Genomic DNA, 18,260 nt, shown 5'->3' on the forward strand with positions numbered 1-18,260 from the left:
AATTTGGATTGAATTTATGTTTTGATTGATGTACATTTAGAATTATCACTATTGCACAAATTGAAGTCAGGCGACGTCAGATCGAGAGAAATTGTATGGTAGATTAATTCACCATTTTACGGCTATGAAACGAAAAAGCGAAGAATATTCTTAGTAATTCTGTTTTCATGATCAATTCTGACAATGGAGCAATACGACCAGCACGCCATATCTTATAAAAGTTTATACTAAATTAAGTTATTTCAACAGTTGAGATGTAACTTTATATTTCAAGTGATATCTGCCTTACGATGTAAACTGTGAATCACACAAGCAATATAATTTTAGTGCGAACAGAATAGTTTTTATCCAACAGAAACATAACTCGAATGTATAAAATGTACTGTATTTCAAGATCAGCTTTTCTGCTAATACGACAAAAAAGTAAAACAGAAGAATAGCAAACAAACAAAAAAACACTCACACACACATCCTACCAAACCATAAAACATCCTGAACGAATGGATGAACATTTACTTCTGAATGCTGAAGCACAAGAAGCGCCGGAACATGTTTTAGCAAAAGTTCATCAGCGAACAGCAGCAGGCGCGGTGGTAGCACACCAGCGCAAAGGGGATAAAAATCGCCCAAAATACAACAGTCAACAAGGGTGAGAAAGTTTTAATTTAATCTTCCCATGTCCGCATGTTACCCCCCATGCAGTTAGTGCTTTAGCGTTGTGCCTTTTGCCTTTCGCTCATTCGATCGCTGCACTTTTAAGCATTGCACTACTGCTTGAGGTTGATTCTGCACAAATACGTAAATAGTGCATCGAATGAAGCCAAGGAAAAAAAATGATACAAAACTCAACAAAGCAGGGGTGAAAAAGTTTTCTACAAAGCACACAGTAACGTGTTATTGTTAGTACTGCTGTAAGTCGAAACATAAGACCATGTACGGTGGAGAAAGTCTTCTTACGATGTTTAACACTTCGTGGCAAAAATTTGTCATTGTAAATGCAGCGACACGATAGTGTTTGTCACAGGCTGGCGGGAAAGGATGAAAGCGACCTGCGGTGATACAACGTACCGACCGGGAGCATCATGCTCGCACTTTACATCCCAACGATCAAAGCCATTATTGTTGCTTTCCTTATTCCACCAGCGATCATCATCAACCCACCTCACCCCAGTGGAAGTGTTTCCACCGAAGACTTAAGTTTTAACACGTCCCCGGACGGTGCCATCGTTACGGCTACCACAAATACCAAGCAGGACGGACACGTAATCCTTTCTTCGTTGCGTTGCAATTCCATATTCACACTACGCGCGGGTACTCCCGGTACGGCCACCGGGGAGGTGGTTTTACACAAGCATGGACGAAAAACTAAAACACAAACAAAGATGTAAACCTTCTAACTTTGCTCTTCGCGTCTTAATTAAACTTTTGCAAAGTAGATTATGTTTTATGCTGGTTAAATCTTAGCGTGGCACAAAGTGTGTTAGCTCTTGGCATAATAGTAAACCGCGCACTTTGATGCCTTGGCAAACGTTCACTCACAAGGAAGGCAAAAACTATTCGCCTTTCCTCCTTTCCTTATCTTATGCAAATTCAGCTTTATCGGTTTTACATGCTTTGTTTTTGTCTTTTAGTTTGTATTTTAACAATGCTTAAGCAATGGTTTTACTTTGATCGAATTATGGGAATAAATTGTAGATTATTTATGGAAATCGCTACCTTAGCTACTAATTCCTGCATTCATCTTTAATTCTCGGTAGGTTCTCATTATTTTCGACAACTTAAGTAAAAGTGTTTGACGTTATAGTATTACGACGACATACTGCCGAGTGTTTAATCAACTTAACAAATATGATTTATCGCCACAGCGCTACTATATCTTATCGTACACATAGCGTAAAGCATCAGCTGCCATCTACCACCAAGACGATTTGTGCATCTGCTTGAACTTTGCCATATTGATCAGGATGGAATTCTTTATCGATTCCTTATCACGGTTCTGCCCATAGTAATCGACGAACTCACCGTTCGGATCCACCAAGTACATGATGATCGTGTGATCCACGATATAGTCTTCATCCTCATCCTTCGGACCGGCACTGAAGTACACACGGAATGCTCGACATACCTGCGCCACCTGTTCCACCGTTCCCGTAAGACCGAGCAGCTTCGGCGAAAATTCCTTTACGTATTTGCCCACAATCTCTTTGGTGTCGCGCTGCGGATCGACGGTGATGAAAATTGGCTGCACCGGATCGGCATCCTTGTCCTTCTCCAGATTATCCACCACGGCAGCCATTTTTTCCAGCTCATCCGGGCAGATGTCGGGACAGTGCGTGAAACCAAAGTAGATCAGCAACCATTTGCCTAGAAAATCGGACGATTTGCGTGGATGGCCGTCCGAGTCGGTCAAATCCCACTTTCCTCCGATGGCTGCCTTGCCTAGCTGTCGCTTCCGTTCGCGCAACAACGCTTGCTCTTTCTCGTCCTTGACGTACCACATGAACCCGAGCACACCGATACCGGCGGTGGCAATAAATGCAAAACTTTTCCACGTGATTGGACCTTTGCCCTTCATCGGATCGGACTGGCGGGTTGTGTGCTGAAACCGGAGCGGCAGGCAACCGTGTCGGGACAGTCTTGTCGGATTGGGTAGGTTTGTTCCGATGGTGCCAAACAGTCCGGCACTCCCACTCAGCTCGCGCAAACTTCGGCTGGATAATCTTAGCAACATATTCGACATATTGGTGAACGCCTGCAATTGTGAAAGACATAATTTGGCGTTATTTTTAAGTATGTAGCGAGTCTTCAAGGAAATTTTACCAGCTTTTCGCAAAACACTAAATATTTACACACATTTAAGCAATTTGTGTAACTATTTTACACTGTTTTCTTCGAGCCGGCAATGTTGTTACGTGCGAATGGTGACATTTCTGAGCAATGACGCACTGGTGACTAGAGAGGGAGGCTGGAATGCTTAGAATTGTTTATTTCATCTGTGAAACTTAAATAAATGTATTTTATTTAAGATTATTCAACCATTTAAACTGAACATAATATTGCAATTACTTGCATTACACTAATGAATAGTGCATCGTTCAAATAAATTATAAAATAAAGACTGCCTTTTCGGTTATCGCACACCACTAGGTACACCATGATGATCTCGTTTTGACGTTTTACACCACTGGGCACTGCAATTCTCTCGGTGCTTGCTTTCCCTCGTTTTCTGTCTGAGAAAACAAACTTACCCTTTGAAAAATTGCAAAATTTTCCGTGTTTGTGTAGTGTCCCGGCTTCAACCACATAAAGGACCTGCGTTACAACGATGTCTGGTTTCTCTTTCGGTACACCGACAACGTCGGCTCCGGCGTTTTCGTTCGGCACGCCAGCAGCAACAGCGAGCATCGCCCCAGGCGCTTCTGTTACCCCGGTCGCTGCAGCAGCACCAGCGACAGGGTTTTCTTTCGGAACTGCTGCTGCCGCTACGACGACTACGGCTGCCGCCGTGCCTGGATTTAGCTTTGGCAAGCCAACCACTACAACGGCAGCAGCACCACTCTCGTTTGGCCTTGGAACAACCGCCACGTCCGCAAGCCCTTTCGGAGGATTAAGCGTGTCTGCCGGTACTACAGCCACAGCAACAACGACATCAACATTCGCAGTACCAACGCTTAACTTCGGAACTGCAGCGACAGCTACAGCCGGTGGGACCAACACACTCGGTCTAGGAAATACCGCCACAGGAGGTCTTTTCGGTGCTGCCAAATCAACAACCGCTACCGTGGCAGTCCCAACAACCTCCACCACCACCACCGTGGGCTTGGGCGGGGTAGACATAAATGCCAACCAGCCCAAATCGGTTGAAGGCAAAAATGACAACACGAAAGCGAAAGAATCGCAAGTCCCGCAGGAAATCATCAGCACCGTGGAACACCTGAAGGAACACATCAAGAAGCAGAAAACTATTGGGTCGGATATCGCTCGTTCCTCCGCCCGGAAGATGTCGAACGTGTCCAGCGAAATAAAAAACCTCACCAGCGTACTGGCGGAACTATCGAACAGTGTGAACAATAATCAGAACGCGATCAAAATGCTACGACACGAAACGTCCGGCATTACGCGTCAAGCGGACATGGCACAGCGTACGCAGGAGACACCCGCCGGGCTACAGTTCGAAAATACATTGCCCCTGCAGTACTTCATCGAGCTGATCCAAAAGTATGAATCTGACCTAATCAATCTAAAGCAGCAGGTAGAGCTAACAGAAAAACACATGAACTCGCTTACGACACCACAATATTTTACGCCTCAAGATTTAAAGCTTTGCCTGCAGCAGATCTACGAAAGCTTTGTGGCGCTTGCGGGTCGCCTTCATGAGCTGCACCAGAAAGTAGAAACCCAAAAGGAACAGTATCTTAATCTAAGGCGATACCTTCTGCGCGACAATACGGACGTGTTTGAGAGCAGCGAAGGCGCCAAGGAGGGCTCCAATGTGACGGACAAGTTTGCACTCAATATCTCTTCCGGGCCGACGCCATTCTCGACCGTAATGGGCAATGTCAGCTTCGGAGTTTCCCTGCGACAGACCGGAGCCGGTACATCGCTCTGGTCAGGTGCTGGAGCAGGACTGACGGGGGCGGACCAACACAAAGGAGGTGCCTTCGGACAGACGAATTTTTTCGGCTTGAACACCGGAACTAGTACGGCCGGCAGCGATCCGTTCGGAAACCGGTTAGGCTTTGGGTTAGGGACCATGTCCGCAACTGGAGGCGATGCGTTCAACTTGCAAAAACCACCGCTAGGGAGCAAAAGAAATAAATTGTAAATGGAAACTGTTTACTGTGGAGAAAAATTTGCCATTTGTATGACGAAACGGTGAAACATAAAATAGTTTTTAGTTCGATTGGAACTTCTTGCTTTCCGAAATGTTAAGAAGCACGTTAGGAAAACGATTGAAAAGTAATGAGAGTTAGCTCTAATCAACCAGTCAACCATCCGACTCTCATGAGTAACTTATAAACTCGACAATTAACTAAATACATCGTGAAACCACAAGTTAAATTTAAACGAATTTATTTCACCTCAGAACGAATATCGAAAACAGCCGCTGGAATTACCCTTTTAATTCATTCAAATACATTCGACACTTCTTTTTCAGCACCTTTACCGCTTCCACAAAGATTACGTCCGGCTTGAGGGCACCCAGCGATTCCACCGTGAATATGAAATGATTCCGCACTCGAGCCATCGTAACGGCGTCTGCAATCTGAGGATATCGGTACACGTTCCTACTGCAACTGTCGTACCGTGCATTCTTCACGTACGCATGATCATCCTTAGCGATCTCAATCACACCCGGTGAGAAGCACTTCTGCAGCAACCGTGCATCATTTCCCACGACCGGTCGGTTCAGCTTAATATCCGGCAGGAGGCGATAGGAAACGGTTGCAACAGGCGAGAACTTTGCGTGATCATTGCCGACACCTTTCACCGCAAACAGTTTTATGTCGAATTCATGCCCGGGACGCATCTTACTGATAAGAATATCATCGTCGATCGGTCCCACGGTGGCTTCCGTATAGACGGTCGATTGATTCCCGATAGGAACCCACTTAATCTGACCCGAATAAATGCTGTGATTCTTGTACATGCTATCGTTATTGGTCATCTCATTTATATCCTTCGTTTTGCGGGTACATTTCACCTTCAGCTCGAACTCCAGCGTATCCTGTGCCGTTGGAGGATCGGTTTCGTTGGCTTTATATTCGAACATACGCGGATCGGCACGCAGCGGAATCAGCCCCAACCGATGGGCCAATACCTCATCCTGTATGATCGATGTATTGTTGTAGATGTGAACCTTCTCGATCGCCATACTCGGCACCTCGCTCAGCATCAACCGACGGAACACGTTCGCAACGGCACAGCTCACTCCGATCATGTCAAATTCCAGTTCGTCGTCCCCGTATCGCACGACAACGATTTGCAGTTGTTGCTTGAACCGCTCAAAGTCCCACAGTTCGTCAGCCAGCCCGTAATCATTCGCATCCTGCTTCAGCTTATATTCCTCCAAATAGAGAAGTGGTTTAGTGGTCATTGTGAATCCGTTTAACACTACCTCCGGAACACCGCAACAATGCTTTTCACGTGCTTTTTGTTGATACACGCCGAGGTGGGTTTTTTTTTGTACCGGCACAATGTTGTGACAGCGAGCACTTTGACGTTTCTTCGACCCAGTTTGACACATGCCGTTTTTGTCAAACGCATTGTTCGTGCACGCTTTCATCAGAAAACATGGCCTCGATACTGCGGTCGAGCAAATTTGTGCGATATTTTGCCGGTTTCGCACGAAATTTAGTGTTTAGCACTGCACGGGAAACGGAAAGCAGCTTCGTCCAGCAATCGCAGTGTTTGTGCGGCAATTTCACAAGGTAAGGTAGTGGTTTTCCCGGCCGGGAAACATAGATGCCCAACCCGGACCCCACCGGCATAATTACGCAACATGTCGAGGCCCATTTCGGCAAGGGTCTTGTCTTGTGACTGTTTGAAAAGCCAACATTAAAGCATTGGTTTTCTGTTCTCAGTGGATTTGCAACAGCAGCGACCAAGAGTAAAAATGGACTTGATAGGTCCTTGAAGCGCTTGGACGAAGATGTGCGCCGCTCGGGCCGAATCTCTCGGCGGGACCTGGAGGAGGTGTTGGAAGAAATCCGCATCAATCGATCGGCCACCAGCGCACAGTCCCTGCTCGTGATCAGATGCTGTGGTAAGATTTGTTTTCTTCAGTCTTGGCAAATTAATTCAAACTGATTTATTTAGCTGATTTTAATTTTATTTTATTTTTCTACCAACAGGTAATCTTGTTCCGGAAGAATTACCCGAGGTACGGACCGCACTTGTGCAGGAGATATGGAAGACGCTAAAGAATCTGAACGTTGCTATGGACGTGTCCCATTACAATGCCCTGCTGCGGGTGTATCTCGACAACGAGCATCCATTCTCGCCGACGGAGTTCTTGGCCGATATGCAATCGCTGGGTATCGAACCAAACCGTGTCACGTACCAACGGTTGATCTCACGCTACTGCCAGCAGGGTGACATTGAGGGTGCGACTCGAATTTTGGAGTTTATGCGCGAGAAGCAACTGCCCGTCAATGAGTACGTCTTCAATGCGCTCATTATGGGTCATTCTCAAGCAGAGTAAGTAGTGGTGTTGAATTGATAACAACCCGGAAGATGGTATTAACATTTTCTCGCAAAATCTTTTAGCGATCTGGAATCGGCAACGGGAATATTGGCCGTAATGGGTCAAGCGGGTCTTCAACCATCCGCTGAAACGTACACGACACTGCTCTGTGGCTACGCTCGAAAGGGTGATATTGATTACATTTGCAAAACGATTGATTCCTGCGAGCAGAAGGAAATATTCCTGCTCGATAAGGATATTCTGGAAATTATCTACTCACTCGCCACCAATGGATATCCGGAGAAGGTGGATCAGCTGATCGAAAAGATTCGGCGCCAGGCCGGCTACAACCAGGACGCTGTAAATGTGATCCTTCGGCTAATCAACCGAGGTCATGAAGAGGTATGCATGAAACTGCTCCGTACAATGCCCCGAGCCGCAAAGAACGATGGTGAGCTGGCGAACACTGGAAGTTTCCTAGTGCGGCAATTAGTACGCGCTAAACGACCAGCGGATAAGGTTATTGCGATTTGCAAAGAACTGCAGGAAGGTGACATGAATGATCGAGCTTACCTCATTGCACTCGAGACGGCCCTGAAGGGAGGTGCGGTAGAGTTAAGTTTCGCCATTCTGGAGGAACTGACCAAGCAGAATCAACCGATCCGTCAACATTTCTTCTGGCCCTTGATGTGCAGCACCGATCCCGCCCTGACGAAGGAGGAACGCACGGACAATGTACTGAATGTGTTGCGCTCGATGTCGGAAAAATTCAACATCTACCCTAGCAGCGAAACGATACGTGAATATGCCGTACCGAACCTGCCGGTGACAAACAGCGAAATCGTAATACAGCTACTGCGCAGTGCTGGTATCTCACCGGCCGTTGCCAGTTCTAGCTGTGCGTACGTCGCACTGGAACGAAACAATCTGAAAGAGGCGGCTAACATCGCCTCCCGGTATCGAGCATACTACTCGCCTGGCGTGTATCGTAAACCGCTCGTACAAGCACTTGCCCAATCACGAGACTTTGAGGCTTATGTTCGCTTCTCACGTGCGCTACACGATGGTCTAAAGCGTGCACGTTCCATGGAAGAGGAAAACGAACAAGGAGCGGATGGCGAAAATGGAAACAGTATCGAAGCAGTGCAGGCCGAAACGATGGGAAACTTGATTTACGACGCCGTGTCCACCTTCAAAACCGAACGTGTCGAGGTGATGGAAAAGATTCTTACCGGCTTCGTGTCCCAAGGTTTATCAATCAGTAATAACATGGCCGAGAAAATTCAAGAGCGAATGGGCAGCGAAATGACGGCGGAAATATCCGGCATGCTGTCGAAATTAGCTGCGGGAGATTTGGAACCGGTCGAGTTGGAACGCTCACCGGCCCAGAGCCAACAGCGGACAAAGCCACTGATTTCGAGCCTATCCGTGCCTCAGCTCGAGCGGCTTGTTGTCGATCTGGAGGCGCGGAAGGAGAACTCCAACACGGTAAAGTCACAGCTGATTCGTTCCGTCATTCGTTCGAACGATATCGCCAAAACGAAAGAAGTGTTGCAGAAACTGGAGAGTGAAAACTACGTCGTAAGTCCGGGAGTTTACGGGCTGGCGATTGACATGTTCGCTACGAACGGTAAGGTAGAGGAAGCATTCGAACTGCTAGCAAGTGTTAAATCCAAACAGCCTGACTTTAGCCTCGATCGGGTGAAGATCGCACGGTTAACACACAGTTTACTCGAGTTAGAACGTTTCGATGATGCACTTCGTTTCCTGGATGAAAATGCACCCACAGCAACGGAACCAACCAACGACGAAAGCCAGACCCGGGAAGTAGATTTTGTATACAACAGCGCCTGTTGGCGTCTGCTCAACACACTTGCCGAGAAGGGCAACGTGCAGCAGGTGAACCAAATGTTTGACCATCTGCTGAGCAAAGGTTACATTACACCGCAAAACATATTCCTCGGATCGCTCATCAAGGTGCATCTGGTGCGCGATGATCTTCCCTCGGCAATGAGCAATTTCGCGGAAATATGTCAGAAGTATCGTCTAACGCCATGGAAAACAGAACTCACCTGTCGTCTAATACAGGCGGAAGATGCCACGAATTTACAGCGCCTGACCGACCTTAGCACGGAAGTGCACGGCGAGGTGAACAGTCTCTACGATCTCGTGTTCGCCTTTGTCGACTGTGGACGCATTCGACAGGCGCGGAAGATTCTCGAAACGCCAGGTTTACGCACACGCTACCAACGGATACAGACGGCGTGCGAACGTTACCAGCAGGAAGGAAAAACGTCCAGTCTGGAAGGGTTGATGGAAGCGACAAAGGATCTGAGCCATATCGATCGCAGCGAAATATACCACAAGCTGCTGCAAAGTTACATAGGTGAGAAGGATGCGGTAAAATCGCTTGGTTTATGGACACGCATGCAGGAAGAAAACGTTACACCATCGGATGCGTTCCTGACGGAGTTGGGAGAATTTTTAAAGAGCAATGGCTATGAAGTTCCGTTTGCAATGCCAGTGCAGATCCCTGTACCGACTGGAGAAGGCCAATCGAAACCAAAAGCAAAGAGTGGCCAAACTAGTACAGGCGCCTCTGCTCATATGAAAGAAGTTTCCACGAAACGTCCCCAGGTAAATGTCCCATTTCGTGAATTGAAGCAAGCCATCAAAGCGAACGATCCAGACAAAATTCTTCTTGCATACGAACCGTTGAAAACAGCTGCAACTAAACCAAATCTCACCGAACAGTCGGCCATCATTGAAGCGCTGATAAATCGTGATCGTCTCATGGAAGCGGCCAACATGGTGCTTGCTCTGTTGGAACAGAAATTGTTCCCCATTCCGCGCACCTTCAAGTACTTCCTGAACAAACTGGCAATCAGTGGTGATGTGGCGACGTTCGATCGTATCGGCTCATTGATCACGGACGATCTAAAACGTCTGATCTCGTTCGATAATCGCTTTTGCCATGCGAACGTCTCCAACGGTAATGCTGATCAGTACTTGCGAAAGCTGGAAGACGAAATCGAGAAGGTTAAGGATAAGGAAGAAGCTATCGCAGCAGCGAAACGCTTCCCTATCGGTGGTGCCTCCGGTATTCTAACCCAACACCCCGAACTGCACGAACGTTACGAACAGTTGTCCGAAAACTACGCAAAATGGGGTCTGCTTGCACCGGTGAACGCTCTCTGGATACACTACTTCATTGCTGGACCAGCGGAAAAGGCCAACACTATTTGGAACCGTCACCTGTCGAACAGTTCCCGTATCATGTTCCAAAAGATCATCCAACAGGCCCGAGACACCAAAGACGATGCGCTGTGTCGACGGTTAATTGATCATTTGCACGAGTCGAACGTTTCCGAGAAGGGTAAGGGTTTGATCTACAGTTGCATGGTGGACATTCTGGTCGCAAAGGAAAAACCTGAAGAAGCACTGGCAGCGCTGGAGGACGGTCTTAAGGTGACCTGCCTGGAGAACGTAAATCGGACGGCTTTGAAGCGGCTACAGGAAGCACTTGCAGCGAAAGGCAAGTCCTTCCCGCACACCATTCCGGCTAAGAATGCTAAGACAGCACAGGAACCGTCCTCTACTAGCAGCAGCGACAGTGACAGTGAAAGCAGTAGTGACGAGGAACCCACGAAAACAGCAGCAGCAAAATTTAGCAGTAAACCCAGCAGTAAGAATCTGTCTTAAAGTAAACTGGTCTTTACTCGACTGGTTTGTCTTTTTAGCCGTAAGATACTGGACGTTAGGAAGCTGTTCATCGTCTACACATAGAAATCACCCCAAGCATTAGTCAGAGCATAGAATATGTACGCGAATAGTTATATAGTTGATGTTTCGCTGTTCGCTTTGGAATGTGGTCATATCGCGGAGCACAATAAAATTCGAAGCAACAACTTAATGGTCGTGTTTGTCTGTGCTTTTTAACATTATTCTTTCATGCCGAAATAGGAAAATTGTTGGACAAGAAAAACACTAACATTTCTGAAGAACAAGTAGATATTCTCTTCATATTGCACTGTGCTTTCATTCAAATGTAGACGCTATCAGTGCATTTTGTCCCACAGGGATTAAGATTATGTGTTATGGACTTTTTCATAGAACACGTTTTTATCTATGAAAGGGTATTGAATCTACATGGTAGTGACACCGCTTACCAGGAATTAAGGTCTTTGAGAAAATTAAATCGAATCAAATATAAAACGAAAAAAAAACTGTGATAAGCCATGTGCATGAGCGATGCAGCAACGTTTTTCCACGTGCGAAAGTAACGGCTAGTAACACTCACAAATCGTAACGCATGCAATTGACATCTACAACAAGGCAATTAAGAGGGTTGTACACTGACAATAGAATGCAACCCTGTATCCAACAGTCCGAAAAGAACATATTTTATGCAAGAAACGTACCTTTAAAACCATAGACTATGTACCAAGAAAGTTGTTAAATTTATAATTGAGGTAATACCTTCCCTGCGTGAAACTAAATTGTCGAATTAAAACTTATTCGCTGTATTCAACTCGCATTGTTGCTATCTCTATTGCCCAGTGTATAGCCACCCTTCGCATCATTAGCTGTCATCGTTACAAAAGCACCAAGGAACGTAAACACGTCGTAGAAAAAGGGACGACATCGCACCGATTGCAAGAATTTCCCGTTCGTTCGTCGCCATCGCAAGTTGTAATCGCTTTGTTCTCCCGTCGCGTGCACGCGCGTACTTTGTGTAATCTCAAAAAGTGTAATATACTAATCACATATAGAAAATGATTCGCATTGGACAGTTGGTGGTGCGAAATACGCAAAAGGTTAAGGGCATCGAAATTCGAAGGTAAGTTCGTAGAAAAACTATTTATAGTGGAAATAGTTTCCCCCGAAAGGAGATTGCGTATGGTTGAGTAACGACGGGCCACTTTTTCCCCGTACCCCTTGTAGCAGTGACCTTGAAAGCTTACGGTGTTCCTTTTCCCTGTGTGTAAAGGAACAGCACCAAAAACACCAAAAAAAGTGGCACGGGAATTTGTGAATATAGGTCAGAAGCTTTGGGGCCTGAGAACTCTCTTGCTATAGAAGAAAATAAAAAGAGAGCGAACAACCAAGAGCGAGTTCGCAAGACAAACTCGCCGATGGACTTTGTACTTGGAACGTCTCGCCGTCATTTACGTAAACAACCCCAGCAGAGGCACGGTTAATGATGATGATGTTGACATGCCGATTGCGTTCACGTGTAGCTTCTTTACAGCTTTTCCGCCTGGCGTGAAAAATATTGCAGTTGGCACAGGTTTTGTTTTCTAAAATGCATTTCCTCACCGTTCGTTTCGACTTCGTGAACCGAAATGCCATTCATGTTGGTGTGTAGAGCGCGGGGTTCACTTTTAAATCTATTGACCATCCATTGCACGAATGTTTCGAGTGATAAGATATCTGCTCAGAACGATTTGAGTTATTAGTAAAGGGATGTACAAACGGATCTCTTTGTTGTTTGCACCGTGTACTACGATTACTTCAACGCATTCTGACAGAAAACAAAAAAGTAAATCAAATCATTTGATGACTCAACCCGAGCAATTCTTCCACACAGACTAGACTTTTCGTTCATTAAAGAAATTTTCTTTTCAATGCTATTCTCTTGCTACTTTTAGATGCCTCTCCGCTGCACCACAGGTCAAACAGGCCGAAGCTCAGCAGGCTGCACCGTCCGAGGCCGACAAACGACCAAACATGTCCTTTCTGACGAACATCTTCCGTGGCCAAGTTCAACCGGCACAGGTTTTTCCCTACCCGGAAGCTCTAGACGCTGAGCAGAAGGAATATATTGCCTCGTTTGTCGATCCGGTAACCAAGTTCTTCGAGGAGGTAAACGATCCGGTGAAGAACGACGTTAACGCATCGATCGATGAAAAAACCACCGGAGCGCTGTGGGATTTGGGCGCATTCTCGCTAATGGTGGCGCCGGAATATGGTGGACTTGGGCTCAACAACACACAGTATTCCCGAATGTGCGACATTATCGGTGGGCAGGATCTAGGTCTGGGCATCTTCATCGGTGCTCATCAGAGTATTGGCTTCAAGGTACGTGTGCACACGTGCTCGCGATGGCGGAGGTTGATAACGCGCGTGTTGATAAGCAATTATGGGGCATACCGTTTGCTTATGTTTCGGATGCTGATCCCAAATCAACCCCACTAACCGAGATTTAATGTTATTGAAATGTCCTTCAATCACACCCACGATCACACGCCGGCTTGTTTTCTTTTCAATTTACCACAGGGTATTATGCTGTACGGAGATGAACGACAAAAGGAAAAGTATCTGCCGATGGTATCAACTGGTAAAACGTATGCCGCTTTTGCTCTTACCGAACCCAGCTCCGGTTCCGATGCCGGTTCGATCCGTTGTCGAGCGGTTAAGTCCGCCGACGGCAAGCACTACGTACTGAACGGTTCCAAAATATGGATTTCGAACGGTGGAATTGCGGACATTATGACGGTGTTTGCGCAAACCGAGCTCGAGGATCCGAAGACGGGCCAAAAGAAGGACAAGGTGACGGCGTTCATTGTGGAGCGTGGTTTTGGTGGGGTTAGTAGCGGTCCGCCCGAGAACAAGATGGGCATCAAGTGCTCCAACACGGCCGAAGTGTACTTTGAGGATGTGAAGATCCCGATCGAGAACGTGCTGGGCGGTGAGGGCAATGGGTTTAAGGTGGCGATGAACATCCTGAATAATGGACGGTTCGGTATGGCAGCAACACTGTCTGGTACGATGCGTGCCTGCATCCAGAAGGCGGCCGAACATGCCACAAACCGTGTCCAATTTGGACGTAAGATTGAAACGTACGGTGGTGTGCAGGAAAAGTTGGCCCGCATGGCGATGCACCATTACGCTACCCAGTCGATGGCGTACATGATTTCGGGCAACATGGACACGGGTTCGTTGGATTACCATCTGGAGGCGGCCATCTCGAAGGTGTTTGCGTCCGAATCGGCTTGGTATGTGTGTGACGAAGCGATCCAGATTCTAGGCGGTATGGGCTTCATGAAGGACTGTGGGCTAGAGCGTGTGATGCGTGATCTGCGCATCTTCCGTATCTTCGAGGGTACGAACGACATTCTGCGACTGTTCGTGGCCCTTACCGGTATCCAGTATGCTGGGTCTCATCTGAAGGAGCTGCAGCGTGCCTTCAAGAATCCGGCCACGAACATGGGACTGATCTTTAAGGAAGGATCGCGCCGTGCTATCCGCAGTATCGGGTACGGTGGTACGGATCTGAGCACGTACGTAGCGGATCCACTAAAACAGTCCGCTAAGCAGTGTTCGGAGTGCATCGACCTGTTCGGACAGACGGTGGAGTCGTTGCTGATCAAGTACGGCAAGAAAATCGTGGAAGAACAGTTCTTACTGAACCGGTTGGCTGATGCGGCCATCGATACGTACGCGATGGCGGTCGTTCTTTCCCGAGCAACTCGTTCGGTGCGCAAGGATCTTCCCTCTGCCGAGCATGAAGTCCTGATGACGAAAGCCTGGTGCCACGAGGTAAGTTGTAATCGCCTATCGTACCAACGTACTGTGTGTTTATGTTTCTATCGCCGTTCTTCCCACTTGCAGGCCAGCGATCGTGTGCGAGTAAATATTCGCAAAATCAACACCGATTCGTTCGTGAAAAATTACGGCGTCATGTCGCAAATTTCGAAAAACATTTGCGCCAACAATGGTATCGCGCACAACAATCCGCTAGATATTGAGTAAGAATAATGTCCCCATCGAAACAACACCGCAGGAGATTCCTAACATTTCGCCCAAGAAAGTTTCTTCAAGTGAATCGCGACGAAGGTGGTGCAACAAACGAACAATATTGTCCATCTGCTGTACGGTGATCGCCAGCAGAACCAAATCAGGACAATTGGCAGGAGATGAGTTGTAGCAAGGTGCTATAGATGTAATAGTATAATTCTGTTTTGTTTTATCGTTCTCACTCATAGGACAATATTTTTTTATTTTTATGTTTGTACAACAAGTTAACTCCTTTATGTGCGGAAGGTGAAAGTGCCCCAACGAACCAGAAGTTACTGACACAATTCCACTGCTAGATATGTTTTTGTTTCTTTATTAGTTATGTTTTGTCCCATAAATCACCAACCTCCTTCTATTAATGTAACGAATCTTAGGATTAATGAACATGTACATACAACTGATGAGCCTCAGCTACAAAGCCAACTGAAAAAAAACGTAAGGGCCACTTAAAAATATGAAAGTGAAGGTGGTCGGGTAATAGACGAATCATTTCATACTCTACCTCTTAAAGTTTTGTCCAATTTTTGTTTTGCCACCTCTGAAGGTACTTTACAATCCGAAATATCTCAAACCGTACTAAGATGTTGCCAAAATCAGTCGGAAATTAGCTACAACGTGCGTCACCGGTTCTTCCTCACGTACTATTGAGCAAATTCGAAAAGAAGAAGTGTTCGCACAAGTGATAAGTGACAACACGGTCGAGAAATGTGCAAAGTTCAGCTACTTATCGACAGCATGGTGCTATGGTTTTATGCGCAAAATTTTGCACGTTTGTATAGCCAACTTTTACCGTATGCACGTATCTACGTTTTGCATTATCAAGGTGAGCGACCCTGAAAATGACGTGCGATTTTGTGATGTGATCATCACCTTTGCTTTGATGTTACATTTTTAGAATCTTTGATAAATATCGTTTAGGATAAGAAATGACGTACAAACGGGGACAGTATTTTACTAAAGCTAGCCACAGCAGAACGGTGCAGTTGCTGCTGAACCTTTAGCTTAAAATGTTGCGTCTCAGTACAATCGTTCGCGCCTCCGCTCATCGGAATGTAGTAATCAAGTTGGTGCAAAATTCAAAAGGAGCAAGCACTAAAATCGACGTGAGAGCTGCTTCATTTCTGTCGGATAGCCAACGTCCAAATCGGTCGTTTCTGATGAATCTCTTTGGTGGAAAACTTCAAACGATCGAACTGTTTCCCTATCCGGAACCGCTTGACGAAGAGCAGAAGGATTACGCGAGAGCACTAGTCGATCCAGTTCACAAGTTTTTTAAGGTTTGTATCTTTTACGATTATTGCACAAGAAAAAGCTTCTTGTTGTAAAGCAATGATGTCAGTATAAATTATTCCCTTTTTTGTAGGAAGTGAATGATGCAACTCGCAACGACGACACCAGCAACGTAAACAACCAAACGATCGATGCTCTATGGGATCTTGGACTACTATCCGTGTACGTACCGCCGGAACTCGGTGGGTTAGGCCTGTGCAATGTACAATCGGTACTGATGGCTGAAATAAGTGGTAGTTACGATCTTGCCTTGAGCTTGCTAATCGGTGCACACAAAAGCATCGGGACGAAAGGAATACTTCTGTACGGCAGTGATCAACAGAAGCAAAAGTACCTTCCGATGTTAAGCAGTGGGCGTGTATTCGGTGCATTCGCCCTAACCGAACCCGGAACCGGTTCCGATGCAGCTTCGGTGAAAACGGAAGCCGTTCTGAGCCCGTGCGGTAAATTCTATACCATAAACGGATCGAAGCTGTGGATATCGGGCGGTGGATTGGCGGATATTTTCACCACCTTCGCGCAGGTCGAAGTAACCGATGAACGAACTGGTGAAAAACGTAACCAAATGACCGCCTTTATTGTGGAGCGTAGCTTTGGCGGCGTCAGTACGGGCCCTCCCGAAGACAAGATGGGGTTGAAGTGTTCCGTCACGAATGAGCTATTTCTCGACGATGTACGAGTGCCCGTAGGGAACGTGTTGGGCGAGTTGGGCGGTGGGTTTAAGATTGCGGTAAACATACTTAACTCGGGACGTTACGGATTGGGCGCGATGCTCTCGGGGACGATGAAAGCTTGCATTGAGAAGGCAGCTAACCATGTAAGCGACAGGGTACAGTTTAAGCGGAAGTTGATTGAGTTTGAAAACGTGCAGGAAAAGCTGGCGATGATGGCGACCCATCATTATGTGGCGCAAAGTCTTACGTACATGGTGTCTGGGAACATGGATAAAGGTTCGGTAGACTTTCATCTGGAGGCGGCTGTTAGCAAGGTGTTCTGTACCGAGGCGGCTTGGTATGTGTGTGACGAAGCGATCCAGCTGTTGGGTGGCAATGGGTTCATGAAATCGAGTGGCCTGGAACGGTTTCTGCGAGATATCCGTGTGTTTAGGATTTTTGAAGGAGCGAACGATGTTTTGCGGATGTTTATCGCTTTGACGGGCATTCAAAAGGCGGGAAAAGATCTCCGAGAACTTCAAAAGGCGCTAAAAAATCCGCTGGGAAATTTGGGTGTGGTCTTTGCGGAAGGAACGAGGCGAGCAGGACGTAGCGTTGGATTTGGCGGAACGGATCTGCGCCCCTTCGTGGCTAGTGAACTTCAAAATGCAGCCAAACAGTGTGCTGAGGTAAGTTACCATCACTTCAGTTAATTGTTTAATGATGTTTAACAAATACTTTTCTTGTAGAGCACTGACGTATTTAGCAACACTGTCGAATCTCTTCTCCGAATCCATGGCAAGGGCATTGCCGAGCGACAGTTCCAACTCGCACGGGTTGCTGACTGTGCAATCGATATCTACTCAATGGCTACCGTGCTGTCCAGGGCAACACGCGCAGTGAAGGCAAATCTTCCATCAGCCGAGCAGGAACTGCTGATGGCACAAATTTGGTGCAAGGAGGCAAGTGACCGTGTCCACCGCAACATAAATCGAATCCAGTCGGCCGCATTTCAAGAGAACTATCAACGAATGGCGATCGTAGCTAAACACATTTCCGCCCAACGAGGAATAGCGTTCACAAATCCAATGGAAATAGATTAACGAAAGAAAGAGCGCTTTGAATTTCTGCTAGTGCGTATAAGAAATTAAATGCTATAATTTACACATTGATCAGCGCTTCTCAACCATAGCTAAGCTTAGTTTTAAGCTCAATTTCTCCATACACCAGATAAGCTTGATTTCCGAATCTATTTCGTGCCCTTTGGGGCTCACGTGTTTGGAACTCCCCTGGACCTATCCTGGAACTCTCCTGGTTAACCTCCCATGGCG

At 46.6% G+C, this 18,260-nt stretch overlaps 6 protein-coding genes across 6 annotated transcripts; 4 read left to right on the forward strand and 2 right to left on the reverse strand.

Annotated features, from left to right (window-relative positions):
• Positions 1-1,912: 1,912 nt before the first annotated feature.
• LOC128715724 (protein SCO1 homolog, mitochondrial) lies at positions 1,913-2,740 on the reverse strand. Its single transcript, XM_053810636.1, has one exon. The coding sequence runs from the start codon at positions 2,738-2,740 to the stop codon at positions 1,913-1,915; it is 828 nt and encodes a 275-aa protein (XP_053666611.1).
• Positions 2,741-3,325: 585 nt separating this feature from the next.
• On the forward strand, positions 3,326-4,825 carry LOC128715723 (nuclear pore complex protein Nup58). The gene has a single exon (XM_053810635.1). It carries the CDS (start codon positions 3,326-3,328, stop codon positions 4,823-4,825), a length of 1,500 nt encoding a protein of 499 aa, XP_053666610.1.
• A 288-nt stretch (positions 4,826-5,113) lies between these two features.
• On the reverse strand, positions 5,114-6,121 carry LOC128715725 (DNA-directed RNA polymerases I and III subunit RPAC1). The gene has a single exon (XM_053810637.1). It carries the CDS (start codon positions 6,095-6,097, stop codon positions 5,114-5,116), a length of 984 nt encoding a protein of 327 aa, XP_053666612.1. The 5' UTR covers positions 6,098-6,121.
• Positions 6,122-6,294: 173 nt separating this feature from the next.
• LOC128715722 (leucine-rich PPR motif-containing protein, mitochondrial) lies at positions 6,295-10,888 on the forward strand. The gene is made up of 4 exons (XM_053810634.1): positions 6,295-6,431; positions 6,585-6,766; positions 6,855-7,200; positions 7,270-10,888. Exons 1-4 carry the CDS (start codon positions 6,295-6,297, stop codon positions 10,886-10,888), a joined length of 4,284 nt encoding a protein of 1,427 aa, XP_053666609.1.
• Positions 10,889-11,961: 1,073 nt separating this feature from the next.
• Positions 11,962-14,941, forward strand: LOC128715464 (very long-chain specific acyl-CoA dehydrogenase, mitochondrial-like). Its single transcript, XM_053810366.1, has 4 exons — positions 11,962-12,026; positions 12,838-13,267; positions 13,466-14,728; positions 14,801-14,941. Exons 1-4 carry the CDS (start codon positions 11,962-11,964, stop codon positions 14,939-14,941), a joined length of 1,899 nt encoding a protein of 632 aa, XP_053666341.1.
• Positions 14,942-15,993: 1,052 nt separating this feature from the next.
• On the forward strand, positions 15,994-18,032 carry LOC128711628 (very long-chain specific acyl-CoA dehydrogenase, mitochondrial-like). The gene is made up of 3 exons (XM_053806510.1): positions 15,994-16,263; positions 16,350-17,618; positions 17,679-18,032. Exons 1-3 carry the CDS (start codon positions 15,994-15,996, stop codon positions 18,030-18,032), a joined length of 1,893 nt encoding a protein of 630 aa, XP_053662485.1.
• The last annotated feature ends 228 nt before the right edge of the window (positions 18,033-18,260 follow it).

Source organism: Anopheles marshallii, chromosome 3 (genome assembly GCF_943734725.1).
Source record: "Anopheles marshallii chromosome 3, idAnoMarsDA_429_01, whole genome shotgun sequence".
NCBI lineage: Eukaryota > Metazoa > Arthropoda > Insecta > Diptera > Culicidae > Anopheles > Anopheles marshallii.

What these genes read in the sequence shown, in the direction of transcription:
- LOC128715723 (XM_053810635.1), top strand. Translation starts at nt 3,326, where the DNA reads ATGTCTGGTTTCTCTTTCGGTACACCGACAACGTCGGCTCCGGCGTTT.
- LOC128715464 (XM_053810366.1), top strand. Translation starts at nt 11,962, where the DNA reads ATGATTCGCATTGGACAGTTGGTGGTGCGAAATACGCAAAAGGTTAAG. An exon ending in AAGGGCATCGAAATTCGAAG is followed by an intron (nt 12,027 to 12,837) that starts GTAAGTTCGTAG and finishes TGCTACTTTTAG; the next exon opens with ATGCCTCTCCGCTGCACCAC. An exon ending in ATCAGAGTATTGGCTTCAAG is followed by an intron (nt 13,268 to 13,465) that starts GTACGTGTGCAC and finishes AATTTACCACAG; the next exon opens with GGTATTATGCTGTACGGAGA.
- LOC128715725 (XM_053810637.1), bottom strand. Translation starts at nt 6,097, where the DNA reads ATGACCACTAAACCACTTCTCTATTTGGAGGAATATAAGCTGAAGCAG.
- LOC128711628 (XM_053806510.1), top strand. Translation starts at nt 15,994, where the DNA reads ATGTTGCGTCTCAGTACAATCGTTCGCGCCTCCGCTCATCGGAATGTA. An exon ending in CAGTTCACAAGTTTTTTAAG is followed by an intron (nt 16,264 to 16,349) that starts GTTTGTATCTTT and finishes CCTTTTTTGTAG; the next exon opens with GAAGTGAATGATGCAACTCG. An exon ending in CAGCCAAACAGTGTGCTGAG is followed by an intron (nt 17,619 to 17,678) that starts GTAAGTTACCAT and finishes CTTTTCTTGTAG; the next exon opens with AGCACTGACGTATTTAGCAA.
- LOC128715722 (XM_053810634.1), top strand. Translation starts at nt 6,295, where the DNA reads ATGGCCTCGATACTGCGGTCGAGCAAATTTGTGCGATATTTTGCCGGT. An exon ending in GCTCGTGATCAGATGCTGTG is followed by an intron (nt 6,767 to 6,854) that starts GTAAGATTTGTT and finishes TTCTACCAACAG; the next exon opens with GTAATCTTGTTCCGGAAGAA. An exon ending in ATGGGTCATTCTCAAGCAGA is followed by an intron (nt 7,201 to 7,269) that starts GTAAGTAGTGGT and finishes AAAATCTTTTAG; the next exon opens with CGATCTGGAATCGGCAACGG.
- LOC128715724 (XM_053810636.1), bottom strand. Translation starts at nt 2,740, where the DNA reads ATGTCGAATATGTTGCTAAGATTATCCAGCCGAAGTTTGCGCGAGCTG.